At 31.6% G+C, this 20,965-nt stretch overlaps 1 protein-coding gene across 1 annotated transcript in view; it reads left to right on the top strand.

The window, feature by feature from the left end:
- CNTNAP2 (contactin associated protein 2) overlaps window positions 1-20,965 on the top strand; it is a 2,674,182-nt gene that overhangs the window by 1,131,350 nt on the left and 1,521,867 nt on the right. The window contains exon 5 of the mRNA XM_074267631.1: window positions 19,610-19,813. Within this exon, the coding sequence (XP_074123732.1) occupies window positions 19,610-19,813 (204 nt within the window). The remainder of the gene's footprint in view (window positions 1-19,609; window positions 19,814-20,965) is intronic.

Raw genomic sequence — 20,965 nt, 5'->3', positions numbered from 1 at the left:
AATGTAAAAGATCAACCTAAAGTACATGAAATCAAGCTAGGAATAGAACTCAGGTATAATGAATGATATTCTAATATTACAATTACTACATGCACACATTTAAAGTATGTTATGAATATTTTCTATCTCCTATAATATAGCATGAACTTGTTATTCTCGATGAAATGATACTATGGGTAGCAAAATTGAATGTAGGTATCAAAATCAATGAATTCAGTCTTCTTCCTACATGTTCAAAGCCATGTCAATGAGCAATTATGAGGTGCCTACTATGTGCCAGACAGTGTTCTAAACTCCAGAGGTACAAAGACAAAAACCAAAAGGACACGAATTTCATAGACTAGTGTTCTTAAGAATTTCATAGACTAATGAGGTAGATACCATACAAGCAACAATGCTAAAAGCAAGATACAGGATATAATTACTAATTGAGATAAACTTAGAGGGAATGGAATAGTAAATTTAAAAAAAAGACTGAGAAAGGTTCCTTACAGGTGGGACTTAGGTGAGACTTGAAAGAAAAGAGAGAGAGAGAGAGAGAGAGAGAGAGAGAGAGAATGAATATGTATCAGGCACGACAGCTAGTGAAATGGATTGAGGAGTTAAGTAGAGGTAGTAAGGTATAACTCAGCTGATAACTGTTATTTGTCAAACTTACGAACTGCTCAAGAACACCAATTTCACTTTAATTCGGTTATGCAATGTTGAATTTTAAGTGAATTTGAGTGGCAGGTAGCACAGAATTTCAAAATCAAAAATAGATAAAGCTTTCTTCTTTGGCAGCAAAGAAATATGAGAAAATAGGTTTTATTACTTTTTCTTTCTGTTATGGTCATCATTTTGTTAATGTATACTTAAAGACAACTTTTTTATGTTGATGATAGAATCTATCATAGATAAGAGAAAAGCATTAGTGTAAATATTCGTCTGACTTCAATCATCAAGAAAAAAAATAGTTTCTCCAAAATTCCAGGAGTCAAATATTTGCCATATCAATGATTAGAATTGTTTCCAGAAGCCCATAGCTATTGCTTACTCTTTTGATATGTCTATTCAATCTCAGAATAAAAGTTTCTTAAGGGGAAGGAATTTCTCCTCTTTTTGTCTCAGTAAATCTACCTCCATCTGCTTTGTGCCTTAATTTTAGAAAGAATACTTTGCTCATAGAAAATGGTCACAAATTTTACTTCATTCACAGTAGTAAATGTCCCATATCATTTTCTCTTAAAAATGCTTATGTATCTTTATATCTAGCTATCTCTCACATTAGGAGTATGTTCAGGCTGATAACAAACACTGACACTCTCCTTTCCCCTTAAGTTTCACTGAATGATCAATGCCAAGATTTTAAAATCCTTTCCTGTGTGATCAGAAAATTTTAACTTATTATATCCTAGAATACAAACTAATTTCTTCAATTGTATGTAAAGTTGGCAGGGATCGTTATCTATTCAAATTAGACAGGTTGACAGGGTTGGGAGAAATATTAGAAAGCTACTTGATAATTTGAACTATAGAACCTCTAGGGATAAAGTTCAGTGCCTTTTTTTGTCCTTCATCTGTGTAACATTTACTTAGGATCTTCTTTTACTTATCTTCCCTACTGCAGAAATTGACTTTAGTGAAGACAAAACTGGTAGAGGTTTTTAGGGGAACAAAATTGTTTCTAGAGTATCTGAGAGTCTAAATTGTTTTCCTTTTTGGTGCAAAGAAATAAATAAAAGCAGCTTCCACATGGATTTTCTAGAAATAGATTTTATGCTAATTTTCAGAAATTGCTTATTATCCTGGAGTTTTCAGCAGTATTGAAACTATAATTCTGCAAAGGAATGTATTGGTCTTATTTTCTGCTCTGTGTGTGTGTGTATTGTGTGAAAATAGCTATAGTTATTTCAAACCACTTTGCTATGTGATGCTTTTTTCCTATGTCCAACTTTTGTTGAGGTTTAATAGAAATATAAAGTTATATCCTATTCAAAATACATTATTATAATTTTGTTTGACCTTGTAATGTTTTACATGTATTTTATCACAATAATGAATTGCAGTTTTGTATTTATTCATAATTTAAAATTCATATAAGAAGTCCAACCTATTCTAACTAACCAATGTGTGTGTGTGTGTGTGTGTGTGTGTGTGTGTGTGTGTGTGTGTGTTATTCAAATGTTCTACAAATAATGAAGAATAGGGAATTTCAAGGCTTTCCCCCCTTCAATTAGGCATATAATAAGCATGTATTACTCTTGCAAACTCTCTGTACAGATTTGAGATGCAAAGACAAAAATGAAATCAATTCTGCCCCCATGGATCTTACATTCTATCAAGAAATACAGTATAGCCATATATAAGGAAAAACGATTACTTCTACAATCTTACACTTTTGGGGGGTACAGTTTAGGAAATTTGAAAACCTCCTACAATACTGAGAAGCCAACTATCTTGCCAGGGTCACATAACAAATATTTGCAAGAGGTGAGCCTTAAACCTAGGTGGTCCTGGCTCCAAGGCCAGCTCTTTGTCCTTCATGATCATGTGACATTATCTTTCATTTTTCTGTAGTTTCTGCATTCATAAGTTGAAACAAGTTACCTCTTTCATATGACATCTGGGATTTCATCAGGATAAAGAACTCAAACAGACATTTATTAAGTACTTAATATGTTAGGCATTGGAAATATTAAAAAAATAAATAAACAAATAGAACTATCTATTTTTTATTCTGGTTATGGATCGCATTTTCAGCATAAGTCCTTTAGATTTGTCTTGGATTCTTGTATTGCTGAAAAGCTAAGTTATTCATAGCTGATTATCTTACAATATTGCTATTACTTTGTGCATAATAAATTTCACCTTGCATCAGCTTATGTAAGTCTTTCCATATTTTCCTGAGAGCATCCTTCTCATCATTTCTTATAACACAATAGCACTGTCATAACCATAGAATACAATTTGTTCAGCTACTCCTCAATTGATGGGTATGCCCTCAATTACAAGAAGAGCTGATATAAATATTTTTGTACATATAGAGTTTCATTCTCTCTCAGTCTGTCTCTCTGTCTCTATCTCTTTCTCTCTCACTTCTTTTTGATAACTAAAAATACAAAAAACAAAAAACTAGGGGCAGCTAGGTGGCACAGTAGATAGAACATCAGCCCTGAATTTAGGAGGACCTGAGTTCAAATCTAATCTCAGACACTTAACACTTTCTAGCTGTGTGGCCTTGGGCAAGTCACTTAACCCCAATTGCCTCTGGGGAAAAAATCCTACCCTAAGGAAATATTCCCTTCTAGGGATATTGTCTTTTAGTCATCTTTTTGTGTATATATGTGTGAAGAAATAAATTATAATCCAAGCCCAAAAAAATAAAAAGAATCTCAGTAATGTTATATTCTTATCCAAATTTCTAAGTACATGCTTCATCTATTCCTAAGTCAAAAACTAAAATGTTAGGAAGAATCTTCAAGTCATACGTGTTTTACAATGTAGCTTTAAATGAATGTTTCCTATATTTTTCTCTTATCTTCATAAGAATCACATCATTATTTAATTATGAGAACATATTATATTTGCTTTTAACAATTCATACATTTTAAATTACTTATTAATCACAAGAAAAAAAGCTTTTACAATAATGCTAAGTTCATTAATTTTGGAAGGCTATATAATTCATATAGTAATATAAAAATGTCATATGCAAAATTTTTACAAAAATAAACAAATAAGATAAAATTTCTTTAGAAATATAGACCAAATAATGGCGTTAGATAAAGGGAAATGCATAGTTTTATAGCAAAGTTCCTTTGGACATATCACCACTCTGCAAACAGTACATTAATGTCTCATTTTCCTGACCATTTGTAATTTCCTTTTCTGTACTATTAGCCAGTCTAATAAGTCTGAAAACATTAGCTCAGAATTGTTTTAATTTGCATTTCTCCAATCGATAGAGTTAAATCATTTTCTTCATATGACTATAGCTACCTGTGATTACTTTATCTGAAAACTCTTCATATCTTTTAATCATTTATTGATTGGTAAATGACTTTTAATTTTGTAAACTTGACTTCATTCTCTGTACATTTGAGAAATGAACATTTAGAGGAGAAACTTGTTACAATTTTTATTTCACCATTATTATTGCTAGTTTAATAATAATTCATCCTATTCCCTACCCCCATTTATTCTATTCTCTTTCTCCTTTCAATCTGTCACTTCTCAAAATTGGTTTGCTTCTTATTATTCCAATCTGTTCTTTCTCTCACCCCTCCTTTCTCTTATCCTCTTCTTCTCCTACTTTCCTTTAGGGTAAGATAGATTTCTGTAACCAATTGAGTATATATGTTATTCACTATTTGAGACAATTCTGATGAGGGTAAATTCACCCTCTTCCCTTCTCCTCTACTCTAAAAGCTTTTTCTTGCTTCTTTTATGACAGATAATTTATAACATTCCAGCTCTCCCTTTTCCTTTTACCCATTCATTCCTTTTTTTACTCCTTAATTTTACTTTTTTAGATATTATCCATTCATAATCAACTCATATCTTTTATCCATATATACTCCTTCAACTGCCTTAATAATGAGAAATTTACAAGTATTTTCCTCCCATATAAGAATGTAAACAGATTGATTTTATTAAGTTTTTTTTTTATTCCCTTTTCTGATTACTTTCTTATACTTCTCCTGAGTTCTGTATCTGAAAGTCAAATTTTCTGTTCACCCTCGGGTATTTCCATAATGGTTGAAAGTTCTATATTTACTTGAGTATTCACTTTCTTCCCTAAAGGAGCATGATCATTTTTACTGGGGAGGTGATTCTTGATTATTATCCTAGCTCCAGTGCTATGTAGAATATCAGGTTCCAAACCCTCTAATACTTTAATATAGAAATCGCTAAATCTTGTGTTTTCTTCACTGTGATTCCATGACACTGAAATTGTTTCTTTCTGGATGCTTGCAATATTATCTCCTTGAATTTGGCTATGATATTCTTGGGAGTTTTTGTTTTGAGATCTCTATTACAAGGTAAATGGCAGATGACTTCAATTTCTATTTTATACAAGACCCAAATGTGCAAGTGTTTGTAGCAACTTTTTTTGTGTTAGCAAAGAATTGGAAAAGCAGTGGATACCCATTAATGGGGGAATGGCTGAACAAGCTGTGGAACATAAAGGTAATGGAATATTATTGTTCTATAAAAATGATGAACAAGCTGATTATAGAAAGGCCTGGAATGATTTACATGAACTGATGCTGAGTGAAACAAGCAGAATCAGGAATACATTGTACAGAATAATAGCAAGAATGTGCAAAGATTAACTTTGAAAAGCTTCATTCTTCTTAGCAGTTCAGTGATCTAAAGCAATCCTGATAGACTTTGGACAGAAAATGCTGTCTGCATCCAGAAAAACATCTAAGGAGACTGAATGTAAATCAATATATGCTGTGTTCACTTCTTTTTTCTGTTATTTTATCTCTCCTATGGTTTTTCCCTTTTGTTTTGATTTTTCTCACCCAATATGATTCATAAAGTAATGTGTAAACTTGCTAAAATTAAAAAAAAAATTCTATTTTGCCTCTGGTCTTGGATTACATAGGCAATTTTCCTTGATAATTTTTTGGAGGATGTCAGAGTTCATGACTTTCAGATAGTCCAATAATTTTAAAATTATCTTTACCATATCTATTTTTAGGTCAGTTGTTCTTCCAATGAAATATTTCACGTTGGCTTCAATTTTCATTCCTTTGGTCTTGTCTTATTATTTTTCAATTTGTAGTAAGTCATTTTACTTCATTCTAAAGATGGGATCCTAATAGTTGCTCCCAACCAAATCCCAAAGAAATATTTAATCATGGGCCTCATCTTTGTCCTATTTACAAATGAATTTGTGTACTAAATTTTTGGGAGAGGAATTATGGGATTCTGTTTGTTGGCCTCAATCCTCCTCAGCCCAAGAATCCCAGAAGGATTTGAGGGAACTCTTAAGAAATCCTTTATCGTTCTCTGAAAAACATATCAAAAATGTTCTGTATTCATGCTAACTAATTTAAATGTAACACAGAAATCAGTCAATAAAAAAGTAGCACCGTTAGGTTGCAGATCAGGATATTTCTTGATTTGAAGATGGCTTGAGCCTGAATTATGTAACACTTGACAGCATGATCCTCACCTGGTACTTCAATATTAATTTTTAAAGAATTATTTTCTTCAATGAACTTTTGTACCTCCTTTTCTACTTTATCCATTTCTACTTTTTAAGCAGGTAATTTCTTTAGTGAAATTTTTTGCTTCCTTTTCTTTTTTTGGTCTCATTTATTTATTTTTGTTAGGTGCTATTATGGGCCAGAACTCTGAAATTAAAATAAGGATTCTTACAAAATGGGATCTCAGTGGAATTGATGAGACAAATGGTTATCTAGTTTAGCATGGTGATTAATAGTTCTCTAGTTCAGTAGATGTACTTAATACTTGGTATCGTTCCACAAGATTCACACCTAAGATAATGAAATTATAAGAGCATATAAGCTGGGACAAATTCAGCCAGAGAAGATAAGATAATTCTTACTGTACTTGGCAGGAGTATTTTGTAGGAGCAGATAGAGGTCTGCCCTTCTTGATCTATTGGTAAAGGATCTGAATGATCACTAGTGGTGCTCAAAACCCTCTGTTGATTCCTTATTGGGGCTTTCTCTTACTAGGCCTCAGGTTTAAAACCCTTTTATTCTAGGAATTGTGTCATAGTACAACTTATTTTTACAATCAGCTTTAGTACAATGAAACTGTTTTTTCAGTGGAGCTAGAATGGTTTTCAAAATGAATGAGATTGACATTTAAAATACACTAATAAAGTGGCTTGGATTGAAGACCAAGATATTAATTAAATTAGATATGCTCCATTCATAATTGGATCACGTTCTAGGAATTCCTTGTCCCACCAAAAAAAAAAAAAAAAAAAAAAAAAAGGATACCTTTTAGCCCCCTAAAAACTGGCTTAAGAGCCTGTGCAATATAGTCAAAGGTGAATATATTCACAAATTCAAAAACAATTAAATTTAAATTCACCCTTTACATATTTGGCGTGTGATTTAGGGGAAGTCACTTAAAACTCTGAATACCTTAGAAAACTTGCCTTAGACTGGACATTGAAAAAACATGAAGATTAGTATTGGTAAAAGTAAATTTCTTCTCAGGAACTTACTCTTGTATAGCAATCTTCAGTCTGTGTCTCACTACCTCTCTCCCCAACACACACACACACAAAGTTGCACAAAGTCAATTCTGTTCTCCTCTGACTCAATACTAGACACTTTCCTGAGTAGAGGCAAGGTAATGGAGTAATTCTCAAATCTGAAATTCTCAAATTAGCATTCTAAAAATTCAATTTGATTTTTTAATGCTAAGTATGAAGGTAACTTTTATACTATTTTTTTGTGAAACCAAATTCAATAAATATTAACTGATGAATTGCCTTGTTTATTCCCTTTAAAAATTTTTAACTATCAAGTTACTTTTTTTTTTTTTTTTTTTTTGAGGCTGGGGTTAAATGACTTGCCCAGGGTCACACAGCTAGGAAGTGTTAAGTGTCTGAGATCAGATTTGAACTCGTGCTCTCCTGAATTCAAGGCTGGTGCTCTATCCACTGCACCACCTAGTTGCCCCTCAAGTTACTTTCTACTTGAAACATAAATTTGTTGAAAAATCATTCTTCAAATGGAATAATGTCAATTTGTATTGTTTTAAATGTTATTTTCAGAATTAAAATGTATTCAACAATTAAGGACATACTGAAATTCATAATTTTATTTAAATAAGAATCATATTATTAGGATCTATACCTGACTGCCTTTATAAATAAGTAGGGTAGACAGACAAGTATATGACTTGAGGGTTTTCTAGAAACTACTTACCTAAGAAATAACCCCACCACTAAAGTGGGCCTTAGAATTATACTATGTTTATACCTTTAGAATTCTCCAGAGGAGAAATAATTCACCTCAGTATTTATTGAGTGCTTTCATTATTGTTGTTATAGTTGTTTTAGGTGTTTGAGTCATTGTATTATATACCAAGATTAAGAAGGAATGTTTCATAACTTTTATAGTTGCAATCACTAGACATTTGCTTTTAGTAATACTAAAAGCGTCTGAAGGAATATGACTCTTAGCAAAGGAGGGAATAAGTCAGAGTATGATGACTCTGGAGCATCAAAGGGGAGGACCATTACTAAGAAAATAAACCTTGCAAGGAGAAGTGAAAAGGAGAATTATGTTCACTTTTTTATGTTAACTTTTTATGTTAACTTCACAGTATTACCAGGCCCACATTTTGGTCTTACAGGGAAAATATATAGTCTTCTGTTTCTAAATAACAATAGGCAAAGGTAGCATTGAGTAATGTTAAATAAATTATATTTTCATTCAGGAACTAAGGTTATTTTCATACCAACTCAATAGCTTATTAAAAATGCCTAAAGTTAGGAGAAGTGATTAGAATCCATTTCTGTTTATTTATTTGCTTTGGATTGAAATTTTCACAGATGGCTAATGATCAGTGACCTTCTCATCTTTCCAGGATTGTCAAGTGTCTTTCTTTCATCTTTGAAGTGAAAAGAGCAATTTACAGTTTCTATCTTAGTTATTTCTCACCCGGCAAAGAGTCTAAGACCTATTTCACTCTTCTTCAATAATGTATCTTCTGGATTTAAAACCATGCTAAATATTAATTAACTAATATCCAAAATTCTCCCCAGATGACAGCAATTGTATATTCCCAAGAAATCAGGCTAGAAAATTGTGATTTTGCCTTGGGCCAAACTGTATGCTATGTAATTCCATTAAAGTATCCAAAAGTGTCTCAGTTGTATCATATAGTAAACATTTAGGAACATAGGTACAATACTACATTTATGTGCATTTTGAGATATTTTAGTCACATTACTAATAACTTCAGGGGCACTGCATAAGCTGTTTTGCACTGATATAATCAGGTATTTTGGTTAAAGGTAGGAATTTTTAATCTAAGATCAATGGATTTTTTAAGGAAAATAGATAAATATCTATTTATCTACTTATTAGATAGATGGATAATAATTGGCTTACTTTGCAATCCTTTTGATATTTCTTCATGCATTTGAAACTATCATTTTGAGCAAGGATTCATGAGCTTTGACAGACCACCAAAAAAGGTTAGCACATCAAAATTATAAAGATTTGTTGATCTAGATTGATGCAATATGATCATATTGGCCTAGTACAAAGTGACAAAGGTTTAACCAGGAGAATGCATTACCATATTTTTGAAGACAATATTATATTATTACTTTTTACAGAAGATTTAAAAATACATAATGGATAAAAATACTAAATGTTGGCCAAACATTAATTGCAGTGGTTATCTTTTCTGAGAATAAGTAAAATTTAATAGTGTCTACCTTATCTTCTACCTGCACATTTTTAAAAATATGTTCCTTTCTTGCTGCTCACAAATCCACTAATATAGTTCAAGTATTCATTTTCAAACCTGGACTTTTGCTTTCCTCAAATTTCTTAGTACTCCACATCATCCTCCACTCTATTTCTAAAGTAATTTTTCTTTATTTTTCTTTGTAAATTATTTTTCATACATATTGCTTTATGAATCATTTTGGGAGAAAAAAAAATAAGAACAAATGGGAAAAATATGGAAGAGAGAAAAAACAGAAAAAAAGGAGTGGACATAGCATTGAGTTGATTTACTTCAAATCTCCATAGTTCTTTTTTTGGATGCAGATGGCATTTTCTATCTAAAGTCTATTGGGATTGCCTTGTATCACTGAACTACTGAAAAAAACAAATCTTTCATAGTGAATGATCACACAATCTTGCTGATACTATGTATAGTGTATTCCTGGTACTGTTGATTTCACTCAGCATCAGTTTGCATAAATCTGTCCAGGCCTTTCTAAAAGCAGCTTGTTCATCATTTTTTACACGCAACAATAACATTCCTTTATCTTCATATACTACAACTTATTCAGCCATTCTCCAAATGATGGGCATCTACTCATTTTCCAATTCTTTGTCACCACAAAAAGAGCTGGTATAAACATTTTTGCACATGTAGTCCTTTATGGTTTCCTTTGGACACAGATCCACTAGTGTTACTGCTAGGTCAAAGCGTATGCAGTTTGATAGCCCTTTAGGCATAGGTCCAGATTATTCTCCATAAGGTTGAATTGTTTTACAACTCTACAAAGAATGTATTAAGTGTCCCAGTTTTCCCACATCCCCTCCAACATTTATTATTAACTTTTTCTGTCATCTTAACCAATCCGACATGTCTGAGGAGGTACCTCAGAGATGCTTTAATTTAAATTTCTCTCATCAATAGTGATGTAGAAAGTTTTTTCATGTGATTATAGATAGCTTTAATTTCATCATTTAAAAATTGTTAGTTAATATCATTTGATCGTTTTTCAATTGGAAAATGACTTGTATTCTTATCAATTTGACACGGCTTTTTATATATTTCAGAAATGAGACCTTTATGAGAAACTGGCTGTAAAGATTTTTCCCCAACTTTGTACTTCCCTTTTTAATATTGTTCTGTTTGGGCAAAAACTTTTTAAGGTTTAGTTAATCAAAGTTGTCCATTTGGCCTTTCATGCTGTTTTCTAGTTCTCTAGGGATAAAATCCTTCCTTTTCTAAAGTTCTGATAGGTAAATTATCCCTTACTTTCCTAATTTGCCTTTGCTATCATCTAAAGTGATTTTTCAAGAGTAGGAGTCTGATTAGGTCACCTTCTTGCCCAACAAATTGTAATTGCCTTCCTGTCAGTTTTAGCTTTGAAATTATCTGGCCTGTTCCTGTCTCTTTTATTGTTGTTGTTGTTGTTGTTGTTGTTGTTGTTGTCGTCTTATACTTTACTTCTTTTCACTTTCTCTATAATCCAAGTCTCTTCTTTCAATTACTTAAATGCAACACTTTTGTTCTATTGTCCCACATTGTTGATTGCTTTGCCATTCACTTGTGCTTTTAAGTCCAAGTTCCTTTTTTATGAGACATCTTGATGCAGTTAATGGCAATGTAGAGAGTTGAGGTGTGAGAATACCTTTCTGGTCAGCACAGGTTCAACATGAAAGAATTCATAAACCTGAAATAATGGTAACAAAAAAGGAAGTTTTATTGTTGGCAAGGTCCTGGCAGAGAAATAAAATATTGTTGAGAAGAGAATGTCTTCACAGTGGGCAGGGGTCCTGACAGGCAGCTATTCTAAGGAGAGATTCCTTGATAAGGCATAGTCCTGCTTTGGGTCTCTGCAAGTAATGAGGTTAAAATCTCCTTTTTAAAAAGAGATCAATTGAATGAAATTCCTTCAATATTGTCACTGCCTCCAGGCCTAGATTTCCAATTGAATGAGACCACTTAAGTTCTAGATAAATAGGAGTGGTCCTGGATTAATTTTCAACTCAATAGAGGGTACAGCTACTCAAAAGAGGGTATAGTTAGTCATACCAAGATAACAGAATGAAGCCATTTTTCTTAATTTCTTGAGGCGGGGGTCTCCCAGAGGAGAATTTCTCAAGAGTTCAAGGAGAGTTTCATAAGAGTTCACACCATGGCTTCCCCCCCAAAGTCAGAGAGTACAGTTTAAGGGTTCCCCCATCACTCTCAATCTCACTTTCCATAGTTATTTCTTTCTGAGTCTCCTCAGTTTTTAAGGCCTTTCCTTCTAAAATTAATTTCAATTTATTCAGTATTTACCCTCTTTTTACCTAGTGTTTTTTTGAAATATCTTCTCCTTTTGACTATAAATTCCAATAGGACAGGGATTGGGCTTTTTTGTTTGTTTGCTTGCTTTGTTTTGTTTCACTATTCATTTTTCATTTATATTCAATGGCTAACCTACTGTCATCATAGTAAATATTAAATAATGCTTATTGACTGACTGAAACATATTTCTCTCTTTTAGGTAAAGAAGTGAGTGTTAATAAAGTATGCAATGTAGTTAATTCAGTGAATTTGTTGATTAGTTTTGCTTAAAGATTTTTCTTGGTTACAAGAGAAAACTATGCATGGGGGCAACAAATTAGAAAAATAAGCTTTAAGATAAAAATTGCATAAATATTTACAATTATGATTATTTGTCATTTACTTCTTTTTCCTTATTTTGGGATGAGTGAAGTAACAAAAGTGATATTTTAGAGAATGTATAAACTAAGAACTATCTAATAATGGAAGTATATTGAGAAAAAAAAAAAAAAGCTGTCCACTTCTTTCATAGTGACTTGATAATGTACTTGGGCACACTACCAAAGCTCCAAGATATATTTAGGAACAATGTAGTGAGAACACTGTGATTTTTCACATTTATTTCTCAGTGAGTCATTATTGCTGTTCAGATTGCTTGAACAATTCATCCATAGTTATTTAATCATTACATAGAAAACTTAATTCTAGGGAATGATAACCAGAATAAAAAATAAAAGATATCCTGCCCAAAAAATAAGTGCAACTTATTATTACATGTCAATTGGTATTTGGGGGGGGGATCTTTTTGGTAAAGAGAACTAAAAACTCAAGATTGTGATGTACGTCATTTTAGAATGTTCTAGAATCTTAGGAAAAAAAATGTTTCTAGAGTGTTCCTAGAATTGTGGGATGTATTCAATAGCAAGCAAATAGTTAAGAAAGGGAATAATCACTTTGTACAGATAGTTCTGGCTATGGGAGCTATCTCTGACCAGTTTTTTATTGTAAATCTGAAAATAGATAAGGGCAAGAAAAATTTTGTGTCAGAATGCTAATATAGTTGGTCCCGATAGATGTCCAGATAGGGTATTTTACCCTATGTCTCATTTCAATATCCAGATGTCTGCACCTTCTGTAACTGAAACCAGACTGCCATTCACAGAATAAAGTTATAAACTTTACCTATTCACCTCCAACCATTACAGAAGTATAGAAATGTATACCAAGAAATTGATTGTCCCCTTGTCCAAGCACAATTGCATCTGCTTGTCAGACTCTTCACTAAATTGTCTTTGTCTTTCAAACTTCTAAATTAATTTGTCCCATCTGTATTTATTCCAATTTATAGCTTTGATCAACATGATCAACTTTGATGATGATTCTCTTCCCTTTAATGGAAAGAGGCCCACAAAGAATTTTTATACTCAAAACTAATTTTCCTAAATTAAAGAGTTCTATTTGGTATTTTCTATAAAGAGAAAATAAGTTTTATAAGATGTTTTTTGTTTGTTTGTTTTGGCTAGGATTTTTTTCAGAGAGAGGAAGTAAATACAAAAACAAAAGCCTCTCCCACTCCAGAGAGTAATGCCAAATGATCATTTGCCCAAAAAGCATTCAAAGAAGAACTAAAAAAACAACAACAATTAAAAAAAAAAACTTTAAAAGTCAGATGAGAGAAATTGAGGAAAATCTTTTTAAAAAGTAAGTATAGTCCAGCAAATATAAGACGGTTATGAAAAGAAAGTCAACCAGCTGGAAAAGAAAAGCCAGAATTTTAAGGAAGAAAATGACTCCATGGCAATAAGAATTGGGCAAGACAAAGTGAAGTTATAAGACCAAGAAGTAATAAAATAAAATATAAAGAATAATATCAATAGAATGTGAAATGTCTCAAAAGAAAAACAATGGATTTGGAGAATAGATCAAGACTACAACATAAGAATAATGTGAAAGCTATAATTAAAAAAAAAAGCAAAGAATTATAAGAATAAAGAATATTGTCCTGAAATATTAGAACAAGAAGGGAAAGTAGAAGTAAATTTAAAAATCCACTAATCACCACCTGAAAGAGATCCCCTAGGAGGAAAACCAAGATGAATATAATAGCCAAATTCCCTAAAACCTCAGATCAAGAAGAAAATATAATGAATAAGAAAAAAAAATATGGCAGAGGCACAATTAGAATCACATAAGACCTAGCAGTGGTTATATTAAAAAATCAAAGGTCTTGGAACAACTTATATTGAAGAGCAAAATAACTGGGATTATATCTGAAAGAAAACTTGCCCAAAAAAGTTAAATGAGACTCCATAAGTCTCAATAAGTATAAATTTTAATTTTTGTTTAATATTTTATTTTCCAGTTATAGGTAAAATTACTTTCTACATTTATTTTTAAAACTGTAAGTTCTAGATTCTCTCTCCTCACCCCTTTCCCTCCACCCAAATTTAGAAAGCACAGAAGTTATGAAGAACATTTCCACAAAACTCATGTTGCAAAAGAGAACATAGATTTCCACCCCCCCCAAAAAAAAAAAACCTCAAGAAAAATAAAATTTAAAAAAAGTATGCTTCAATCTGTATTGAAGCCAGTTTAATCTCTGGGTATGGATAGCAATTTTTATTGTAATTCCTTCAGAGTAGTCTTAGATCATTGTATTGCTATGATCCACCATGATTTCAGATAGAGTTAAAGTTAAAATATATGTCATTAAGATAGAAAAATGTGGAAACTACAATATATGTCAGCCATAGTAATCAATTTTATTTTAAACTGTTCAGACGGTTTTAGGCAGCATAAGATTGAAATATTGCTATAGTTTAGGAAATGATGAGTTGGTAGATTTAGAAAAATATGGAAATACTTAGATTTATGAAGGATATTATCCACCTTCAGAGAAACCAAAAACAACCAAGCATAGTACAGTCTTGTATAGATGTATATGAAGTGTATGTGTGTGTGTGTGTGTGTGTGTGTGTGTGTGTGTATATATATATATATATATATATATATATATATATATATATATATACATATATATATATATATATATGTGTGTGTGTGTGTGTGTGTGTGTGTGTATGTGTATATGATTATAAGTATCTATTTATATGTATGTATATGTGTAATTATAAATGTTTATTTATAGGTGTATATGTAGGCATGTATTTATATATGCATATATATTCTTCTGTGTAAATGTGTTTATATGTAGATCCATACATATTCATATTGACATGTAGTATGAATATATGAGCTTTAATTGTAGTCTTTTTTGGGAGACAGGAGCAAAAGGGAAAAGAATAAAGTAAAAAAGAATAAAGCAGTAAGCAAAAGAAAACTTACAAGAAGCAAAGAAAAGATGGATAACACTAAACACAATGTATAGTATTTGTTATATAGATTTTTTTCAAATGGAAATTTATTGCTTTATATTTTGAATTTTCTTTTATGTTCTGCTGTGCACATGATTTTTTTCTTTTAAGTTTAAAATTTTCAGAAGATTTTGTTTCTCTTTTTCTAATCCGTCAACTTTCTTTTTGTGATTTCCTTGAATTATTTTTTCTAATTTTCCTCCTTTTTTATTTGATTTTTTGAATTCCTTTCATTTTCTTCCTTAAGATTTTATATCTCTTTTTACAGTTGGTTAAGTATTTTTTCATGCTTTTCTTAATTGTTTTTATTTATTTATTTCCTCTTTCTCTATTTGATTTTTAAAGTCTTGTGTAAGTTTTTGCAAGTTTGTGACCACTTTATGTTATTCTTTAAGGTAGAAATGGCTTTTTCCCCCTCATTCTTCCTCCAAATATTTTATACCAAAGTAGCTGTCAGTTATTGGGTTCCTTTTCCTTTGCTTACTCATTTTTATTTTTAATTTGTCTTGTGTGTCTTATTTCATTTTAGTAACTTGATATTATTATTACCAACTTTTAATCCTGAGTTGTGGGTAATGTTGTCTCTGGTCTCAAGTCCTTCTTATGGTTGTTTTTTGAAATCTGTCCAGGTAGCTAAATTCAGGGATTCCTTTCCCCCTCCTCTAAGCCCTAGCCAAGTTGTCCACAAAATGTCTTTTCTCTCTGAGATATTATATGACCCAGGCGTGTGTTCACTCCTCTTCAGCCAGTCATAGCCAGGGATCTTTCCAGGTCAGCCCTGTTAACCCTTACTTATTGAAACAGCAGGGGATCCTTCAGTCCTCTCATTCCCAATCTGTTGTTCTGTAGAAGAAAATTTTTGTGTTAATAGTTCTGATAAGGTAAATGTTCACTGCAGATTCAATGAAGTCAGCCTAGAGCTGTTTACAACAACACTTAGGTTAAATCTCAGCCCCTGGGTCTTCTCTCAAGTGACCCAGAAGGATGACTGTTTATTCTTTACTTTCCTTGTTCTGTGTTTATTTCTTGGCAATTTTCTGTTTCTATATCTGGAGAGCATGGAAATTTATGACCTACTCACCATCTTCCCAGAATACATCCTATTAATCTCTAAAAATTAACCATGATGAGATGTAATGATACATACTTGAAACAACTTCTGCCATGGAGGCTGAGAATACCTACTTTTGAGTGTAGGTGTTTTGGGTTACAGCTAAAGTCACTGAGATGTCCATACTAAGGTTAGCACAAGTGTGCTGAGCCTCTGGGAGCTACAGTCTAGCCCAGTTTAGAAACAGAACCTGGTTAGAGTGCCCATGCGAATTAGTAATAGTTTTAAGCTTTGGTGTCCCTTGAACTAGAAGCCTGTACAAAATAGGGAGACAGTCTCAAGCAAACACACTAAAACATGTAATTGTTTTTCACTGTAAAATTTGAGCAAAAAAGAATCAGGAATTATTGACTTCGCTTAAGATTGTCACTATTCTATTCCCTTTAGCCAGTTTTAAATTTTGATTTAGGAAAAAATATGGAAGAGCTTCTTTGAAAAGTTTCTCAGAATATGATATCTCTGATAAAAAATTGGGATTTTTGTGCACATTCACATATAAGAAAAATTATATAATGGCATTATCCAATCTTTATTTTATAGCATTGATTATAGACCTCACTCTATATTCCAAAATTTTTCCTTCTTAGTGATTTTCATATGCTCCTTTTATCTGCTAGATTATAGACTCCACCCGGAAACTGGAAATAAAATTTCATATAATTTGCCCTTTTTTCTTTTTTCACAAATGATAAAGACTTAGCAACTGGAATTTCACTGTGACAGGATTTTTTGATGAAGTCAGAAATCTGCATATTGGATTGGCTTGCAATATTAGCTGAAGACAAAAAATTTAGTGGCTGATTTTCCCCTAGACATCTGTGGATTCAGGAAGCTCTTTTTAAGAAGGTATAAAATGATGATAAGCAGAACTGAAATGGAAATCTTTAAGTAGTCTTTTCATTGCTGTCTTAAATTTTATTTTCCTCATGTACTTATGTTGGAATATTGCATGTTCTATATGCTTATAGAAGAAAATAATAGAAAAAATAGAAGAAAAAAATAAACCAAACATTAGAATATTTTAAATACTGTTAATGATGAAAAGTGCTAAGGCCAATGGATTCCCTGAATAAGTAGAGGGAAAACTAATTTCACACAAAAAATTCTTTGGAAGGAGATAGAAAGCTATATTTGAAGAAATGTTTGCATGTTTAAGACAAGATAGTGAAAGAGGAAAAATTTTCAAAAACTTTCATCAACAATATCTTTTCAGATAATAAGCAAAAATATTAGTGTGAAACAAAGCTTAAGGCAGGGCTTTGCTCATAATACAATCACCAAATAAAGCTAAAATAGATGGTGCTATAGCATGATTTAAAAAATAATAACTTAAATGTTTTGCTATTAACAAAAGTGATTTAGAATTAGAGGCCTAAAAAGGGAAATTTATATATCTTTGTCTGATGACTTTCAAAGTAATAACTGTTCTCTAACTCTGCTTGAGTTTAGTATAAATGTTATCATGCCTAAAGTCAGAGACTTGACCTTAAGTGGTTCCATGTGAGAGTGTATTTCTAAAATAAAAGAAATTATTTATTTTACTAGGGTTCCAAAGGTGAAATAAAACTCAAATAGAAAATTGCATAAAAAGAAAATATAAATTTTAAATAGTTTTTTTAATAAATTAATATTATGTAGTAGCAGTAAGTCATAGGACTGAAGGAATTGTTCTCTCATAGAATATGTTTCTTGAAGGCAAGGACATTTTGTTTTACTTTTGTCTCTATATACTCGATATTTCTCAGAGTATATTGTACTAAGTAGGCATTTCATGAATGCTTGTTGAATAGTAGCAGAGATTTTTATCTGGATAGAAATTCAGTCATCATCTTGTCTAGTTCTCACATTTTACATATAAGGAAACTGAGACTCAAAAACGATGCAGATAATAGGCAAGAGGGCTGTGATTCAAGCCTGTATATTTCTTTATTCCAGATTCAGCCTAATAAATGTCAAGGGAGTTATGTTTTGTTTTTGTGTTTTTGCTCTTGATTTATTGTAACAATTCAATTTAAATCAATTTAACATACATTTCATAGAGTTCTCATATTAAGGAAAAATAAAACAATTTCAGGTCTCAATTTAAATTCTATTGTTGGGAAACAGCATGCACACAGATTATTTAATAAAAGTACATACAAAATAGTTTGTAGGTAGTGGGGCAAAAATTAAAATGTAAGGCAACAGATTTTTCAGGAAAAACATTCTTTTAGGAAAAGATATATGCAGTAGGTTTGGGAAAAACTGGAACTTAGAACAGTAAGAGAACTTCGAACTCATAAAAGAAAGCATTCCAGCTAGGTTCAGAAACATTAGCCTCAGGAGACTGCCTAACTTTTATGGTGCTGATGTGATTCAGCAATAATATTATGATGAAATGTTTTAATTGAATATGTGAAGCTGGCAGCATACCTTTCACTTATTTAGAAATTATATATTGCTCCCTTTTCCTTTATTTTAGAAAAGGTTATAAAATAATGATCTTAATTTTCAAATCCTCTAACAACTACAACAACAATAATGTACATTTACACATAAATGGCATGGCACACAAATGGCACAGCATATTGTGCAAAATAGTTTACAGCTTAATAACAAAGAATTTAAATTATAAGTTAGCTATTTGCTACCCTCACATATTTGCATGTGTATAGCTTCTTAATTTGGTAAGTGAAAATTTCTTTGTTTAATAAAGGAGAAGAAATTGCAGCCTGATTCCTCATCCAGAAGAGCTAACAATGGTTTTGGGACAGATATGATGCCCAGGGGCAAACATTAAGATGGTTCCCAAAGTTTTATTAGTCATTAAACTCAGATGATGGTGGAAGGGTATTTGAAAGATGAATGGAGGAGAAAACCCATCAAGAAACAATTGCTCTATCATTAAATAATATTTACTAAGTTCTCTTTTTCCTCCTTTGGTCCAACAAAGTAAATTGGTAGAAACAAATTCTTAAGAAAATTGTCAAGAATTGTTCTCCTCTGTGGCAAAAAGAAAAAAAAAAAGCATTAAAAATAATTACTCCATAGGGACGGTGATTTTACTTTTTTTTTTCCCATTAAGATAAAACTTAAGAATGGAAAAAAGACATTTGAAATATGTGCTATATTATTTGGATATATGTGATTGATATTAAAATTGATATAGCTTTTTTATTTATAGTGCTTTTATGGTCATATTTTATTAACTATTCTTCATAAAAAACCATTGTCCATTTTCTATATTAGAGAATACTGAAACCCAGAAAAACAAACTCACCCATGATTTTAAGACCATATTTTGAAGAAAGAGAATTAGAACTGGATAGCTACAACCCATTGAAAGTGTGTTTGCTGGACATTGCATGGCAATACACAATGACTCAGCATCAATGTTATTTACTTCTTCCCTCAGGGGCCGATGTTATCAATTTTGATGGCCATGTTGTATTACCGTACAGATTCAAGAATAAGAAGATGAAAACTCTGAAAGATGTCATTGCTTTGAAATTTAAAACCTCTGAGAGTGAAGGGGTAATCTTCCATGGCGAAGGGCAGCAAGGAGATTATATTACCTTGGAACTGAAAAAAGCCAAACTGGTTCTCAACTTAAACCTGGGTAGGCTCTAACCCCTCATTCCTATTATTATTATTATTATTATTATTATTATTATTATTATTATTATTATTATTATTTTAAGATTTGAATTAATAATGTGAACATATTGACTTTTGTTGGATCCCTCTATTTTGTTAAGAAAGGTAAGTTAGAGAAACAGCTCCTAAAAGCTAGAAGAGTTTGGATGGCTTGCCCAATTAACTCTACTAATAGTTGCCACAGGCAAAATTTGAATACTAGGTCTGCTTTATTACAACTTTAGGACTCTAAATTATCTCCAAGCTACTTGGGGTAGGGTGGGGGCAGGCTGGAGAGTGTTATTTTATGGTAAATGATTAATGTGTCAAAATTATTTAAAAATAAGAAATGGTACATGTAATATTTGTATTTTAACCCATTCTAATTAGTTAAAAATAAAATTGAAAATCCTAGCCAAAACCAAAATTGATATTCAATATTATAATTTAAGAAAATTGGGATATAATATATACCATTTTTTCTGAAAGTGTTTATTACAATAAAATTGAAATATAAATAAAAAATAGTAGACTCCTTTTATCTTCCTGCACTTTACTTAGATAATTTTCACCATCATTTTGAGTTTACATTTGCATAACACTGTATAGTTCATAAAGCACTTTCCTTACAATAGCACTTTGATGCAAATACTTTTTGCATTATTTTTATATAAGAGAAAACAAAGCCTTAAATTGATGATGACAATCAGGTTAAATGCTTATATTACTCTTATTGTGTACTGGGTACTATACTAATTATTGTTTCATTTTTATCCTTAAAAGAACAATGGGAGGTAGATGCTGTCATCATCCCCATTTTGCAGATGTGGAAGCTGTGGCAAATAGAGGCAAACAACTGATAAATATCTGAGGCCATATTTAAATTCAGGTATTCCTGATTCCAGGCCTGGAGTTCTGTCCACTATATTGTAATTTTTCTTAAAGACACAGAGACAATTCATACAATATATGCCTTTGCTCTGAATTAGCGCTGTGGCATTAGGCTTTCCCTGTATAGTATTACTTTTGCAGGGGAAGGTGGAGGGCTTGATTTGATTTATAATGTAATTGTTAGAGAAAGTATCTTATCAAGGACTCCTTCTATGGATTCAACCTGATGTCTGTACCAAAAAAC

The sequence above is a fragment of the Sminthopsis crassicaudata genome, chromosome 5 (genome assembly GCF_048593235.1).
Source record: "Sminthopsis crassicaudata isolate SCR6 chromosome 5, ASM4859323v1, whole genome shotgun sequence".
NCBI classification, from domain to species: Eukaryota; Metazoa; Chordata; class Mammalia; order Dasyuromorphia; family Dasyuridae; genus Sminthopsis; species Sminthopsis crassicaudata.
The sequence above is the reverse complement of the archived record's forward strand: the minus strand, read 5'-3'. Positions and strand labels throughout refer to the sequence as shown.